This window comes from Ovis canadensis, chromosome 13 (assembly GCF_042477335.2).
Source record: "Ovis canadensis isolate MfBH-ARS-UI-01 breed Bighorn chromosome 13, ARS-UI_OviCan_v2, whole genome shotgun sequence".
NCBI lineage: Eukaryota > Metazoa > Chordata > Mammalia > Artiodactyla > Bovidae > Ovis > Ovis canadensis.
Genome location: NC_091257.1, coordinates 34,860,168 through 34,875,617, shown reverse-complemented (window position 1 = coordinate 34,875,617; position 15,450 = coordinate 34,860,168). Strand labels below are relative to the sequence as shown.

The following is a 15,450-nucleotide window of genomic DNA, read 5'->3' as shown; positions in this document are numbered from 1 at the left end:
ATTTCTGCAGTCACCATCTGCAGTGATTTTGGAGCCCCCCAATTTTTTGAAGCCCCACAAAATAAAGTCTGTCACTGTTTCCATTGTTTCTCCATCTATTTGCCATGAAGTGATGGGACCAGATGACATGATCTTAGTGTTTTGAATGTTGAGTTTTAAGCCAAATTCTCTGATAAATCCCACTTAATCATGTATTAAAGTACTGTTGAATATAATTCACTAGTATTGAGGATTTTTCCATCTATATTTGTTAGTGACTTTGGCCTGTAATTTTCTTTTTTTGTGGTATCTTTGTCTTGTTTTGGTGTCAGATTGATGCTGCCTCATACCATGAATTTGAAGTGTTCCTTCCTCTGCAATTTTTTGGAATAGTTTTAGTAGCATAGGGTTAAGTTTTTAAGTGTCTGGTAGAATTTACCTGTGAAGCCTCTGAAGCTAGATTTTTGTTTCTTGTGAATTTTAAAATTATTGATTCAGTTTCAGTCTGTTCACATTTCTGTTTCTTCCCGGTTTAAGTTTAGGTGATTGTACCTTTCTAAGAATTTGTCCTAAAAAGCTAGGTTGTCTGTTCCCGAAGTAGTAAAGAATCCACCTGCCAATGCAGGAGCTGCAGGAGAGGCAGATTCGATCCCTGGGTTGGAAAGATTCCCTGCAGTAGGAAATGGCAACCCACTCCAGGATTCTTGCCTGGAGAATCCCATGGGGCAGGCTACAGTCCATGGGATCACAAAAGAGTTGGACACAACTGAATGCTAAAGAACAGCAGCAAGTAGTCTCTTATGATTCTTTTTATTTTTGTGATGTTGGTTGTAACTTTTTCATTTGGGTTTTTATTGATTTGGACACTTCCTTTTTTTCTTGGTGAGTCTGGCTAAAGGTTTATTCATTTTGCTTATCTTTTCAAATAAGCCTTTAGCTTCATTGATTTTTTTTTTTTAGTTTCTATTTTATTTACTTGTACTCTAATCTTTATGATTTCTTTCCTCTGACTGACTATAGGTTTTGTTTTTTTCTGTAGCTTATTTAGATGTAAGATTAGGTTGTTTATTTGATGTTTTTCTTATTTCCTGAGGTAAGCTTGTATTGCTGTTAACTTCCTACTTAGAGCTGCTTTTGCTACATCCCATAGGTTTTAGATTGTCATGTTGTTGTCTTTTGTCTCTAGGTATTTATTTCCTCTTTGATTTCTTCAGTGATTCATTGGTTGTTCAGTAGCATATTGTTTAACTTCCACATGTTTGTGGTTTTTTTGCAGTTTTTTTTTTCTTGTAGTTGATCTAGTTTCATAGTGTTGCAATTGGAAAAGATGGTTGATATAATTTCAGCTTTCTTGAATTTGCTGAGACTTCTTTTGTGGCCTCACATGAGATCTTTCCTACAGAATATTCCATGTGCAGTTGAAAAAATATGTATTCTGTTGATTTTGTATGGACTGTTCCATGTATATACATAATCCATGTGGTTTAATATGTGATTTAAGTTAGTGTTTCTTTATTGATTTTCTGTCTGGATCATCTATCTTTTTGATGTGAGTGGGGTGTTAAAGTCCCCTACTGTTTTTGTGTTACTGCCAGTTTCTCTTTATGTATTATTAATATTTGTTTTATGCATTTAGGTGTTCCTACAATGGGTGCATATATATTTACAGTTTTATGTTCTTGAATTGATCCCTTTCTCGTTGTTTAATACCTTTCTTTGTTTCTTATAATAGTCTTTGTTTTAAATCTATATACTTTTTTCTAAGTATTGCTATGCCAGGTTTCTTTTGATTTTTATTTGCATGAGACATCTTTCTATACCACCTCATTTTTAGATGGTTGGATGTCTTAGGTCTGAAGTGAGTCTCTTGTAGGCTGTGTGTGTGTGTGTGTATCTTGTTATGTATCCATTCAGTCACTTTGTGTCTTAATTGGGACATTTATTCTGTTTACATTCAATGTGATTTTGATTGGTATGTTCTAATTGACATTTTGTTAATTGTTTTAGAATTGGTTTCCTAGACCTTTTTTCCCCTTTCTTTCATTCCCTTGTGTTTTGACGACTGCCTTTAGTGTCATGTTTGGATTCTTTTGTTTGTGTATCTAGAGTAGATTTTTGATTTGTGGTTACCAGCAGTTTTATATTTAGGAATCTCTCAATATACATGTGATTATTTTCAGTTGCTGATTTCTGCATTTTAAACATTTTAACAACCCTTTGTTTTCACTTCTCTCCACCCCCCACCCCATGATTACTGTTTTTGACATCATCTTTTACATCTTTTTGTATCTCTTAACTGCTTATTGTGAATATAGAAAATTTTGCTAGTTTAGTCTTTTAATCTTCCTACTAACTTTGTATGTGGTTGATTTACTACCTTTACTGTATATTTGCTTTTAACAGTGAGCTTTTCACTTTTGTGCTTTTTATGTTTCTAGTTTTTGCCTTTTCTTTTCACTTGGAAAGTTCCCTTAAGATTTCTTGTAATGCTGGCTTGGTAATGCTGAACTCTTTGCCTTTGCTTGGTTGTACAACTTTTGATCTCGCCATCAAATCTGAATGAAAGCATTATGGGGTAGAGCATTTCTTGTTGTAGGTTTTCCCTTTCATCACTTAAAATACATCATGCCACTCCCCTCTGGCCTATAGAGTTTCTGCTGAAAAGTTAGCTGATAGCCTGGCCTTATAGGAGTTCTCTTTTACCTAACTTGTTGCTTTCCCTTGTTTTACTATCCTCTCTTTATCTAAATTTGTCTCATTTTAATTGTGGTGTGTCTTGGTGTGGTTGTCTTTGGGATGATTATGTTTGGAACTCTCAGTGCTTCCTGGACCTTGATACCATTTCCTTTCCCAGGCTATGGGAGTTTTTCAGCTATTTTATCTTCAGATATGTCCTCTGCCCCCTTTCTCTCACTTCTCCTTCTGAGATTTCTATAATGCCAATATTAGGAGATTTGATGTTGGGCTGGTTCATGATACAGCTGGCTGCAGGATCAGTGGTTATCTGATGCTTGTTCCAGCCTGGTTAAGGATGTGGCCAAATCCCTGGGCAGCTGGCTAAGGGGCCTAAGGTGTTTAAATACTTGATATTGGCCTGCTGGTGAGTGGGCTGGGTCCTACCATGGCAGGCTGCAGGTTGCAGTGGTCCTGGGGCTGGTGTCTGACTGCTGGTGGATAGGACACCCTGTGTCCCAGGGTGACTGTGGGCTCAGGTCCTCTGAAGGCAGCTACTGAGTAAGTCCCTTCCTGGCTAGTTGCTTGGCCTGAGGGGTCCCAGTTCTGGTTCTGACAGACTGGTGGGTGAGGCTGGGTCCCAATAAGCTAGAGAGGAGTATTCCAGAGTGGAGCTTGGTTATGCCAGTGACTATGTGGTAGAAAGAACTTTCAAAATTGCCCGCCACCAGTGTCTGTGTCCCCGTGGTGAGCTCCAGTTTCCTTCTGCCTCTCTGGTAGGCTCTCCAAGAGCAGCAGGTGGGTGTAATCCAGTCTCCTTTTAAATGACTGCTTCTGCTACGATTCCTGGAGTGTGTGAGATGATGTGTGTGTTTTCTTAGAAGGGAGTCTCTATTTCCCATAATATTCTGACTTTCCTGAAAGTAAGTCGCATTGACCTTCAAAGCCAAATGTTCTAGATGGCTTGTGTTGGTGTAGGACTCCTGGGCTGGCAACCCCAGTGTGGGGCTTGGACCTCTTGCTCCTTGGGGATAACCTCTGCAATTGTAATCATCCTCCCTTTGTGGGTTACTCACTTGGGGCTGTGGATCTTGACTATAGTCTGACTCCACTTCTTCTCCTTATCTTCTTGTGGTTCCTTCTTTAAATCTTTAGTAGAAGATCTTTTCTGCTAACCATCCAGTTTTTCTCATCAATAGTTGCTCTGTAAATGGTTGTAATTTTGGTATGCCCATTAGAGGAGGTGGGCTCAGGGTGTTCCCACTCTGCTGTCTTAGCCAATTTGAGACTCTTTGTCTCTATTTTAAAACCCGTGGAATATATTATCCTTAGCTTGTTATCTAGCATCAATTTCACATTTGTATTACTATTAATTAGTGAATAATTATAATTGCTCATTTATTATCCTTATAGATTATGCAAATGATTCTTTAGTTACAAATGAAAAATGTTGTTCATATAATCTAATACCAGATGTTTTGTAATTCTAAAGCTCAGAGAAGGAAAGAGCTAGCCCTGCTATTTCAGATCTTTCACAGATCCTCAAGTCTCAAGATGGATCACCTTTTTTAAAGACTCCAAGTGAACGTTTAACTGATGAAGATCTATCCCGTATAGTTTCATCAAAGAACTATGATAAAACATTCACAACAATGTTATGGCATGAAGAAATTAAAGATGCACAGTCTGTTGGAAAATTGCTTCAAGAGAATGAAATGTTTACAGCACCATTCATCTCACCTTCTGTTGTTAAAAAAAGGGTGCTGGGTACTGATGTCTCAAAGGTGGTAAGATATAGCATAATAAATTGAAAGCTTTTTATTTTAATTGCTATACTTCTTCAATATTTTCATTCAATGTTAATTTAAAACATCAATATTTTCTTATTTAAATGGAATTAAAAGTTTGCCATTTGATTCAATTCATTATTTATTTTTTAAAATTTATTTTGTTTTGGAGTACAGCCGATTAACAATGTCATGATAGTTTCTGGTGGACAGCAAAGGTACTCAGCCATACATATACATGTGCCCATTCTCCTCCAAACCTCTATTCCATCCAGGCTGCCACATAACATTGATCAGAGTTCCATGTGCTATAGAGTAGGTCCTTGTGGTTACCCATTTTAAATATAGCAATGTGTAAATATTGATCCCAAACTCCCTAACTATGATAAAACCTGTTATATATTTAGAATTTTAAAGGGATGTTTGGGAATCAATATTTTAATGTAAAAGTTCTCATCTGTACCAACAAAGAATTTGTGGCTTGAGTGATAATTTTAATGATAAATTGAAAGATATGTGATTTCTGAGACAGAAATTATTTCATGTTCATCTATAAAAATTTTTACATATTAAGATAATTGTGAGAGCATAGTTGTTTGGAAATAATTTTACATACCTTAAACATGCCTTAGAAAATTATTAAAGTTGCCTTTGCTAAAATACTATTTAACTAGGAAATTCTTAGTTAAAATTCTGGGAAAAAGAAAAATGATAATGATATTTGACATATTCATATATATAAATGATATTTAACATATTCACAATATTTTTTATCATGCAAGCTATTAAGTGGCATTATAAAAATAATTTTGTAAAGCCATTTGAGTTTGTCTAGAGATTGAATTAGGTGAAAATATAAATCTAAACTAGACTCATAATTTTAAAATATTAACTTGATTTATTTGGAATTATTTATGAAGAAGAATCACAATTTTGCTTGGGAAAGGTCCTTCCACACTATGAAGTGTTCCCAAATGTCCCTCATATATATTAGTTGTTTTCATTTTTAAGTTTGATACATTCAAGAAATAATGAAAGATAAAAAGTTTCTTTAATGACATTGTAGTTATAGAAGGTAATTAGAGTTCTATGATGTATAATTTGTAATTACTTGTTTTAACTTTTGTGATTAAGGCTGATATTTTAGAAGAGAATTTACAAACTAAGATTGAAAAACAAACTTACCAAGAAGCAAGAGAATTTCAAGGTAAAAAGATTATGTCTTGTAAGAAAAAGATGTTAATGATTCTGTGTTCCCATGTTATAAGTAAATGAAGTGAGAACATTACTAAGTATAGAAATAACTTTTTAGACAGTCATGAGATAATATATAAATATACTGACCAATGTGTAAAGATTAATTTGGTGAGTTAACATACTGCTCAGTCTATCTTAACTGTGTGTAAAAGGAAAGTGATAGCTTTGTCTCAAACAAATAACACTATTTGGCATTATGAATTCTTAACATAATATTATACCCTAAATCCATCAGAGTATAGCAGGAAAAAAAATATGCTTTGTGTTATAAATAATTAATGTTTTAGCTGGGTTTGGGGGTGTTCAATGTATATTTTATAAAACATGAGTTTATTCTTTTTTCCCAACATACATAGCTTTTATTATAACCCATCCATATCTTATTGCATTGGTTGAAACTTCCAAAGTAATTTTTTTTAAACAGTTGTGATGCAAGGAGATCCAACCAGTCAATCCTAAAGAAAATCAGTCCTGAATATTCACTGGAAGGACTGATGCTGAAGCTGAAACTCCAATACTTTGGCCACCAGATATGAAGAACTGACTTATTGGAAAAGACCCTGATGCTGGAAAAGATTGAAGGCAGAAGGAGAAGGGGATGACAGAGGATGAGATGATTGGATGGCATTACCAACTTGATGGACTTGAATTTGAGCAAGCTCCAGGAGTTGATGATGGACAGGGCAGCCTGGTGTGCTGCAGTCCATGGGGTTGCAAAGAGTTGGACACGGCTGAGTGACTGAACTGAGAGTATGGAAGCATCGCTCTTCTTTTGTGCTTTGAAATGAGAGTGTTTCTGTGGTTTCACCTATGATGATTAGTTACCTGAGATAAATATTTTGATTATGGTCAGGATGTTTTCTTTTGTGCAGAGTTTATCATGATTTTTTAACCAGTAGTTGAACTCAATTAATGGACACATTTTTTTCATTGTGATAAAAGATACATAAAATTTGACACTTTAATCATCTTTAAAGTATAAAATTCAATAGCATCAACTGCATTCACAGTGTTGTGCAATCATCACTACATCTATATCCACAACTTTCATCACCCTGAAAATAAACATGTTAGGCAGTAACTCCCACTCCTGCCTCCATCCCGCCCCTGGTAACCTCTCACTTTCTTTCACTTACTCACTTTCTTTCACTTACTCACTTACTTTCTGTGGGTTTGGCTATTATGTTTCATGTAAGTGGAATTATATATTTGTCCTTTTGCACCTGGCCTGTTTCGCTTAGCATAATATTTTCAAGGTTCACCACAGTTTAGCATATGTCAGAATTTTGTTTCTTTTTATCAATTGTGGTGTTGGAGAAGACTCTTGTGTGTCCCTTGGACTGCAAGGAGATCCAACCATTCCATACCATCCTAAAGGAGATCAGTCCTGGGTTTTCATTGGAAGGACTGGTGCTGAAGCTGAAACTCCAATACTTTGGCCACGTGATGCGAAGAGCTGACTCATTTGAAAAGACCCTGATGCTGGGAAAGATTGAGGGCAGGAGGAGAAGGGGACAACAGAGGATGAGATGGTTGGATGGTATCACTGACTCAATGGACATGAGTTTGGGTAAACTCTGGGAGTTGGTGATGGACAGGGAGGCCTGGCGTGCTGCAGTTCATGGGGTCACAAAGAGTCAGACACAACTGAGCAACTGAACTGAACTGAATGTATTATTGTATATACATACCACATTTTGTTTATCCATTCATCTGCTGATGGGCATTTAGATTGTTTCCGCTTTTGGCTACTGTGAAAAATTCTACACTGAACATGGTGTAGGATATCTGTTTAAATCTCTGTTTTCAATTGTTTGGGTAGGAGTATATTTGCTGGATCATAAAATAATTTCAAGTTTAGCTTTCTGAGGAACTGCACAACTGTTTTCCACAGCGGCTGCACCATTTTCTGTTCTCAGTAACAATGTACAATGGTACACACCCTTGTTTTCCTTTTTGTTTGAATTATGTTTATTCCAGTAGGTATGATGTATATCTCATTATAATTTTGATTCATATTTACTTAATTATTAAAGATTATACATATCTTTTTATGTGCTTATTGGTAATTTGTATATCTTCTTTGGAAAAAAATGTCTTGACAACTCCTTCACCATTTAAAAAAAAATATTGAGTATTTATTACCTACTTGACTTTAAACCAAGTCTCAATAAAACACAACAAAATTGTGCAACCATATAAATGATATCCCCTTATCAAAATTAAATTAACTTGGAAATAAATACTTTAAAATCATGTATTTGGTCATTTAAAATTTTTATACAATTTTTATAAATTGTATATAATTTATTAATCAAATAAGATATAAAAATGGAATTAGAAAATAGAACTTTTAATGATAAGGAAACTATTATATATCCAAATGTAAAAAATATTGTTTAAATGGTTCTTAGAGAATTTCAGAATTTAAATACTTTATTTATTTTAATTGGAGGCTAATTACTTTATAATATTGTGGTGGTCATCTGTTTCACATATGGTAATATACATGTTTCAATGCTAGAGCCTCAAATCATTCCACCCTTACCCTCTCCCACAGAGTCCAAAAGTCTGTTCTTAACATATATCTCTTTTGCTCTCTTGCATATAGCGTCATCATTACCATCTTTCTAAATTCCATATATGTGCATTAATATACTGTATTGGTGTTTTTCTTTCTGACTTAACTTCACTCTGTATAATAGGCTCCAGTTTCACCCATCTCATTAAAACTGACTGAAATGCATTCTTTTTAATGGCTGAGTAATATTCCATTGTGTATATGTACCACAACTTTCTTATCCCTTCGTCTGCTGATGGACATCTAGGTTGTTTCCATGTCCTGGCTATTGTAAACAGTGCTGCAATGAACATTGGGGTGCATGTGTCTCTTTCAATTCTGGTTTCCTTGGTGTGTATGCCCAGTAGTGGAATTGCTGGGTTTTTCAGAAATTCCAGTTTTTTCAGAAATCTCCACATTGTTCTCCATAGTAGCCGGACTAGTTTGCATTTCCACCAACAGTGTAAGAGGGTTCTGGTTTCTCGAATCCTCTCCAGCATATATTATTTGTAGACTTTTTGATGGCAGCCATTCTGACCAGCATGAAATGGTACCTCATTGTGGGTTTTGATTTGCAGTTCTATGATAATGAGTGATGTTGAGCATCTTTTCATGTGTTTGTTAGCCATCTGTATGTCTTCTTTGGAGAAGTGTCTGTTTAGTCCTTTGGCCCATTTTTTTCACTGGGTCCTTTATTTTTCTGGTATTGAGCTTCATGAGCTGCTTGTATATTTTGGAGATTAATTCTTTGTCAGTTACTTCATTTGCTATTATTTTCTCCCATTTTGAAGGCTCCCTTTTCACCTTGCTTTTAGTTTCCTTCATTGTGCAAAAGCTTTTAAGTTTAATTAGGTCCCATTTGTTTATTTTTGCTTTTATTTCCATTACTCTGGGAGGTGAGTCATAGAGGATCTTTCTGTGATTTATGTCAGAGAGTGTTCTGCCTATGTTTTCCCCTAGGAGTTTTAAGAGTTTCTGGTTTTGCATTTAGATCTTTAATCCATTTTGAGTTTATTTTTGTGTATGCTGTCAGAAAGTGTTCTAGTTTCATTCTTTTACAGGTGGTTGACTGATTTTCCTAGCACCACTTGTTAAAGAGATTGTCTTTTCTCCATTGCATATTTTTGCCTTTGTCAAAGATAAGTTGTCCATAGGTGCATGGATTTATCTCTGGGCTTTCTGTTTTGTTCCATTGATCCATATTTCTGTCTTTGTGCCAGTACCACACTGTCTTGATGACTGTAGCTTTGTAGTATAATCTGAAGTCAGGGAGGTTGACTCCTCCAGTTCCATTCTTCTTTCTCGAGATTGCTTTGGCTATTCGAGGTTTTTTGTATTTCCATACAAATGTGAAATTATTTGTTCTAGTTCTGTGAAAAATACTGTTGGTAACTTGATAGGGATTGCATTGAATCTATAGATTGCTTTGGTATTATATTCATTTTCACTATATTGATTCTTCTGATCCGTGAACATGGTATATTTCTCCTCTATTTGTGTCATCTTTGATTTCTTTCATCAGTGTTTTATAGTTTTCTATATATAGGTCTCTTGTTTCTTTAGGTAAATTTATTTCTAAATATTTTATTCTTTTTGTTGCAGTGATGAATGGGATTGTTTCCTTAATTTGTCCTTCTGTTTTCTCATTGTTAGTGTATAGAAATGCAAGGGATTTCTGTGTGTTAATTTTATATCCTGCAAATTTACTTTATTCATTGTAGCTCTAGTAATTTTCTGGTGGTGTCATCAGGGTTTTCTATGTAGAGGATCATGTTATCTGCAAACAGAGTTTTACTTCTTTTCTCATCTGGTTTCTGTTTATTTCTTTTTCTTCTCTGATTGTTGTGGCTAGTACTTCCAAAACTATGTTGAATAGTAGTGCTTCACCCATTTTTTAATTGGGTCATTTCTTTTTGTTGAATTGTAGAGGTTCTTTATATGTTTGGGCTATTAAACCTTTATCAGATATATGGTTTACAAATATTTTCTGTCTTTCTATAGGTTATCTTTTCACTTTCTTGATAATATCCTTTAATGGATAAGAATTTTCAATTTCACAAAGCTCACCTTATCTTTTTGTTGTTGTTCCTTGTGCTTTTGGTGTTAGATGTGAGAATCCGTTGCAAAATCCAAGGTAATAGAGATTTATTCCTATGTTTTGCTATAGGAGATTTATGAATTTAGTTTTGAGTTAATTGTTTTATATGGTATGTTCTGCAAAAGTATCAGTATATGCTTTTCACTCACAAATAGCAGCTCATACCTATTAATGGTTGGTCAGAGCAATGACTTGGGATCTGAAATGGGATGTAGAGCAACAGTTCCAGACCCATAGATGGTAAAGTTGCTGTAGTATCCTGATTCTGGAGAGCATTTTGGGTCAGTGGGGTTAGTCTCACTGCAGTGCCAGCTCTAGCCCCTGGTAGAAGTTGCAGTCACAGGAACTCCAGTTATCTCTGAAAGCTGGCTACAATGTCTTTCCATATGCACTTAAGGAGGATACAGACTTAGCTGTTGTTAGATGGAATGTTCTATAGAAATGAAAAAAACCTCTGCCGAACTCTTATAGTTTTGTTCAATTCTGTTTCCCTCATGATCTTAGTTGCTGTATTCATTGTTTAAATTTGGACTATTTTTTTTAACTTTTTATTTTTACTTTATTTTACTTTACAATACTGTATTGGTTTTGCCATACATTGACATAAATCCACCACGGGTGTACATGAGTTCTCAATCCTGAACCCCCCTCCCACTTCCCACCCCATATCATCTCTCTGGATCATCCCCGTGCACCAGCCCCAAGCATCCTGTATCCTTTATCAAACATAGACTGGCGATTCGTTTCTTACATGATAGCATACATGTTTCAATGCCATTCTCCCAAATCATCCCACCCTCTCCCTCTCTCTGAGTCCAAAAGTCCGTTCTATACATCTTTGTCTCTTTTGCTGTCTCACATACAGGGTTATCCTTACCATCTTTCTAAATTCCATATATATGTGTTAGTATACTGTATTGGTGTTTTTCTTTCTGGCTTACTTCACTCTGTATAATCAGCTCCAGTTTCATCCATCTCATTAGAACTGATTCAAATGTATTCTTTTTAATGGCTGATTAATACTCCATTGTGTATATGTACCACAGCTTTCTTATCCATTCATCTGCTGATGGACATCTAGGTTGTTTCCATGTCCTGGCTATTATAAACAGTGCTGCGATGAACATTGGGGTACATGCGTCTCTTTCAATTCTGGTTTCCTCAGTGTGTATGCCCAGCAGTGGGATTGCTGGGTCATAAGGCAATTCTATTTCCAGTTTTTTAAGGAGTTGCCACACTGTTCTCCATAGTGGCTGTACTAGTTTGCATTCCCACCAACAGTGTAAAAGGGTTCCCTTTTCTCCACACCCTCTCCAGCATTTATTGCTTGCAGACTTTTGGATTGCAGCCATTTTGATTGGGGTGAAATGGTACCTCAGTGTGGTCTTGATTTGCATTTCTCTGATAGTGAGTGATGTTGAGCATCTTTTCATGTGTTTGTTAGCCATCCGTATGTTTTCTTTGGAGAAATGTCTATTTAGTTCTTTGGCCCATTTTTTGATTGGATCGTTTATTTTTCTGGAATTGAGTTGCATAAGTTGCTTGTATATTTTTGAGATTAGTTGTTTGTCAGTTGCTTCATTTGCTATTATTTTCTCCCATTCTGAAGGCTGTCTTTTCACCTTGCTTATAGTTTCCTTTGTTGTGCAGAAGCTTTTAATTTTAATTAGATCCCATTTGTTTATTTTTGCTTTTCTTTCCAGTGTTCTGGGAGGTGAGTCATAGAGGATCCTGCTGTGATTTATGTCGGAGAGTGTTTTGCCTATGTTCTCCTCTAGGAGTTTTATAGTTTCTGGTCTTACATTTAGATCTTTAATCTATTTTGAGTTTATTTTTGTGTGTGGTGTTAGAAACTGATCTAGTTTCATTCTTTTACAAGTGGTTGACCAGTTTTCCCAGCACCACTTGTTAAAGAGATTGTCTTTACTCCATTGTATATTCTTGCCTCCTTTGTCAAAGATAAGGTGTCCATAGGTGTGTGGATTTATCTCTGGGCTCTCTGGTTTGTTCCATTGATCTATATGTCTGTCTTTGTGCCAGTACCATACTGTCTTGATGACTGTGGCTTTGTGGTAGAGCCTGAAGTTAGGCAAGTTGATTCCTCCAGTTCCATTCTTCTTTCTCAAGATTGCTTTCACTATTTGAGTTTTTTTGTATTTCCATACAAATCTTAAAATTATTTGTTCTGGTTCTGTGAAAAATACCGTTGGTTGCTTGATAGGGATTGCATTGAATCTGTAGATTGCTTTCGGTAGTATACTCATTTTCACTATATTGATTCTTCCGATCCATGAACATGGTTAAATTTGGACTATTAAAGTCTCTGAATATTATTGTTGTAGTGTCTGTCTGTAACTTCATATGGTCAGTCATGAAATATCACACATAACATTTTGGTCTGGAGGTGGACTCCTCAATATACATACACAAATATAGATACACATATTCATACACATATATACCTACATAGACATAAATGCATATACATAGATATATTTTAAAATCATGAGTTCTCATGAATGTCTTCAATTCTAATTTATCCTCTCAGGTCTTATTTTTTCCTTCTTTTGTATGTGTATGTCCTTCCTTCTACAGTGTGAACTTGACCTTGGACAACAGCAGCACATTTACTCATTTGATGTATCCTATAATGCTGCTAAATTTGTTTGAGAATTCTTTGCCATTTTATTTCCATTTTAGTATTTTGTTTATTTTATTTTGCAGGTGATATGTACAACATTAACCTACTTCCCAAAGTATAAGCATGCAAAGGATGTACAGTTATCCTTTGGTACCCACAAAAGATTGGTTCCAGGACCCTCCTAGATACCAAAATCCAGAGATGCTTAAGTCCCTTATATAAAATGGTGCATATATTTGCTATATTTGCATATAGCTTATGCATATCTTCCCAAATATTTTAAATTATCTCTTGCTTACTTAGAGTACCTAATACAATGTGAACAGTATGTAAATAGTTGTAACTACAATGGAAATATTATCTAAGTAGTTGCCAGCACATGGCAGAGTTTTTCTTTTTGTAACTTTGTGGAATTTTTTCTGAATGTTTGCAACCTGCAGTTGATTGAATCTGCAGATGGTGGTACCCACAGATACAAATGGCCAACTGTACTTAGAGAACTGTCATTCCTCCTGTACTCTCCAGCCCTACTATTACCCCCTTGAAGGCAAATAAGTATATTGTTTCTGATTTAACTTTCTAGTGTTTTGTTTTGTAAAGATTAGTGTCTCTGTTTCTCTCCACTGTACCCCCTCATTTCCCGTGTTTTCCTTCTCGAATGGTAACGTACTGAATATCTTCTTTTTCTTTTTTTCTCATTTAACATTATGTGCTAGAAATAATAAAACACAACCCCATTAAAGCTATTTTCATGTCAAACCTAGCGTTATGGTAATTTAGTTGTTGTTGTTCAGTCACAAAGTCATGTATGACTATCACAACCCCATAGACTGCAGCATGCCAGGCTCTTCTGTCCTCCACTATGTCTGTCTCCTGTAGTTTGCTTAAATTCATGTCCATTGAGTTGGTGATGCTCTCTAACCATCTCACCCTCTGCTGCCCACTTCTTTTGCCTTCAATCTTTCCCAGCATCAGGTTCTTTTCCACTGAGTCGGCTTTACCCATCATGACCATAGCCAAAGTATTGGAGCTTCAGCTTCAGCATCAGTCCTTCCAATGAACATTCAGGGTTGATTTCCTTTAGGATTGACTGGTTTGGTCTCCTTGCTATCCAAGGGACTCTCAAGAGTCTTCGCCAGCACCACACTTTGAAAGCACACTTCAGTGCTTAGCCTTGTTTATGATCCAACTCTCTTACATGAATACTGGAAAAATCATAGCTTTGACTATATGAACCTTTGTCAGCAATTTAGTTATAACATTAAAAAAATGAGAGAAAATTCTGCTGTGTGTTTGTTATAAATATAGAGATTTCACAATAGTTCTATCTATTTAGTAGACTAACATGCATCTCTTTATGTAGCTCCTGGTAGAGAATTAGATGAAAATCCTCTGCTTGAGAATGAAACACCATCAGAAGCTAAAAAACAGTTGTTGAAATTAGGAACTGCTAGAGCAAGTAGACGCAATGGTAAGAATTATAGATGTCTTTTAATTATTTGTGCTTCCCTTGTGGCTCAGCTGGTAAAGAATCCGCCTGCAATGCAGGAGACCTGGGTTCGATCCCTCGGATGGGAAGATCCCTTGGAGAAGGAAAGTCTTCCCCACTCCAGTATTCTGGCCTGGAGAATTCCGTGGACAGTATAGTCTGTGGGGTTGCTAAGAGTCGGACACAACTGAGCAACTTTCACTTTAAATTATTTGAAGTTAAGCTCATTAAAAGATACTTTTTCTTTAATTTTCATTAAATAATGGATAAAGCAACAAAGATCAAGATAGAGCAAAAAAATTGAATAACACCTTATAAATATTTGTGCATATATTTTATAGAAGTTTTACGCCTTGATGTAAGTGTAAATACCTTAAGATAACTAGAAAACTAAATGAAACCTTGGATCAACTTTGTTTGGTATTTGCATGGTTAATGACTAGTATATAACAATGCCTCCACACACACTCATGAAAACTGCTTACACAAATTGCCTACTTCTCTTCCAGGGTCTCTCTGAATATGTATTATAATTCACTGCTTTGCAGTCCTCCTCCTTTAGTGTTGAATGAATTGGAAGAAACTTTGCTGATTACTTGGTATATTCAGAAGTTTTGTAATAGATCCATTTTTCTATTTAGCGTTTCTTATAACAGAGCCAAAAGCTATAACTATTGATGATCAATTGCCTGAGGATATAGCTTCAGTTCTCAACAGGCAGTCTCAAATTAACCTTGAAGCTTCAGGAAATGGCAGTTTTGATAGTAAGTAATTAATTTAAAATCTTGAAAAATATTTTCAGTTAAATTCAGGAGAGCTTTGATCCATAGTTTATGAATGTATCTATAAGTATTTTGTTCATTGATTATTTATCTGTGTTCCATAATTCCTGAGTTGGATGGGTTAAATTTCCTGCTATGATTATGAATTACTCTGTTCTGTTCTTATGTTGTATCAAGTCTTGTC

General features: G+C 35.5%; 1 protein-coding gene across 4 annotated transcripts in view; it reads left to right on the top strand.

Annotated features, from left to right (window-relative positions):
- CCDC7 (coiled-coil domain containing 7) overlaps positions 1-15,450 on the top strand; it is a 304,496-nt gene that overhangs the window by 63,554 nt on the left and 225,492 nt on the right. The window contains exons 17-20 of one of the 4 annotated variants that reach the window (XM_069547384.1): positions 4,191-4,439; positions 5,574-5,646; positions 14,359-14,466; positions 15,126-15,248. In XM_069547384.1, the coding sequence (XP_069403485.1) occupies positions 4,191-4,439; positions 5,574-5,646; positions 14,359-14,466; positions 15,126-15,248 (553 nt within the window). Of the gene's footprint in view, positions 1-4,144; positions 4,480-5,573; positions 5,647-6,120; positions 6,691-14,358; positions 14,467-15,125; positions 15,249-15,450 lie in introns of those variants that run through there. The other 3 variants (XM_069547385.1, XM_069547386.1, XM_069547387.1) reach the window with 3 other exon arrangements.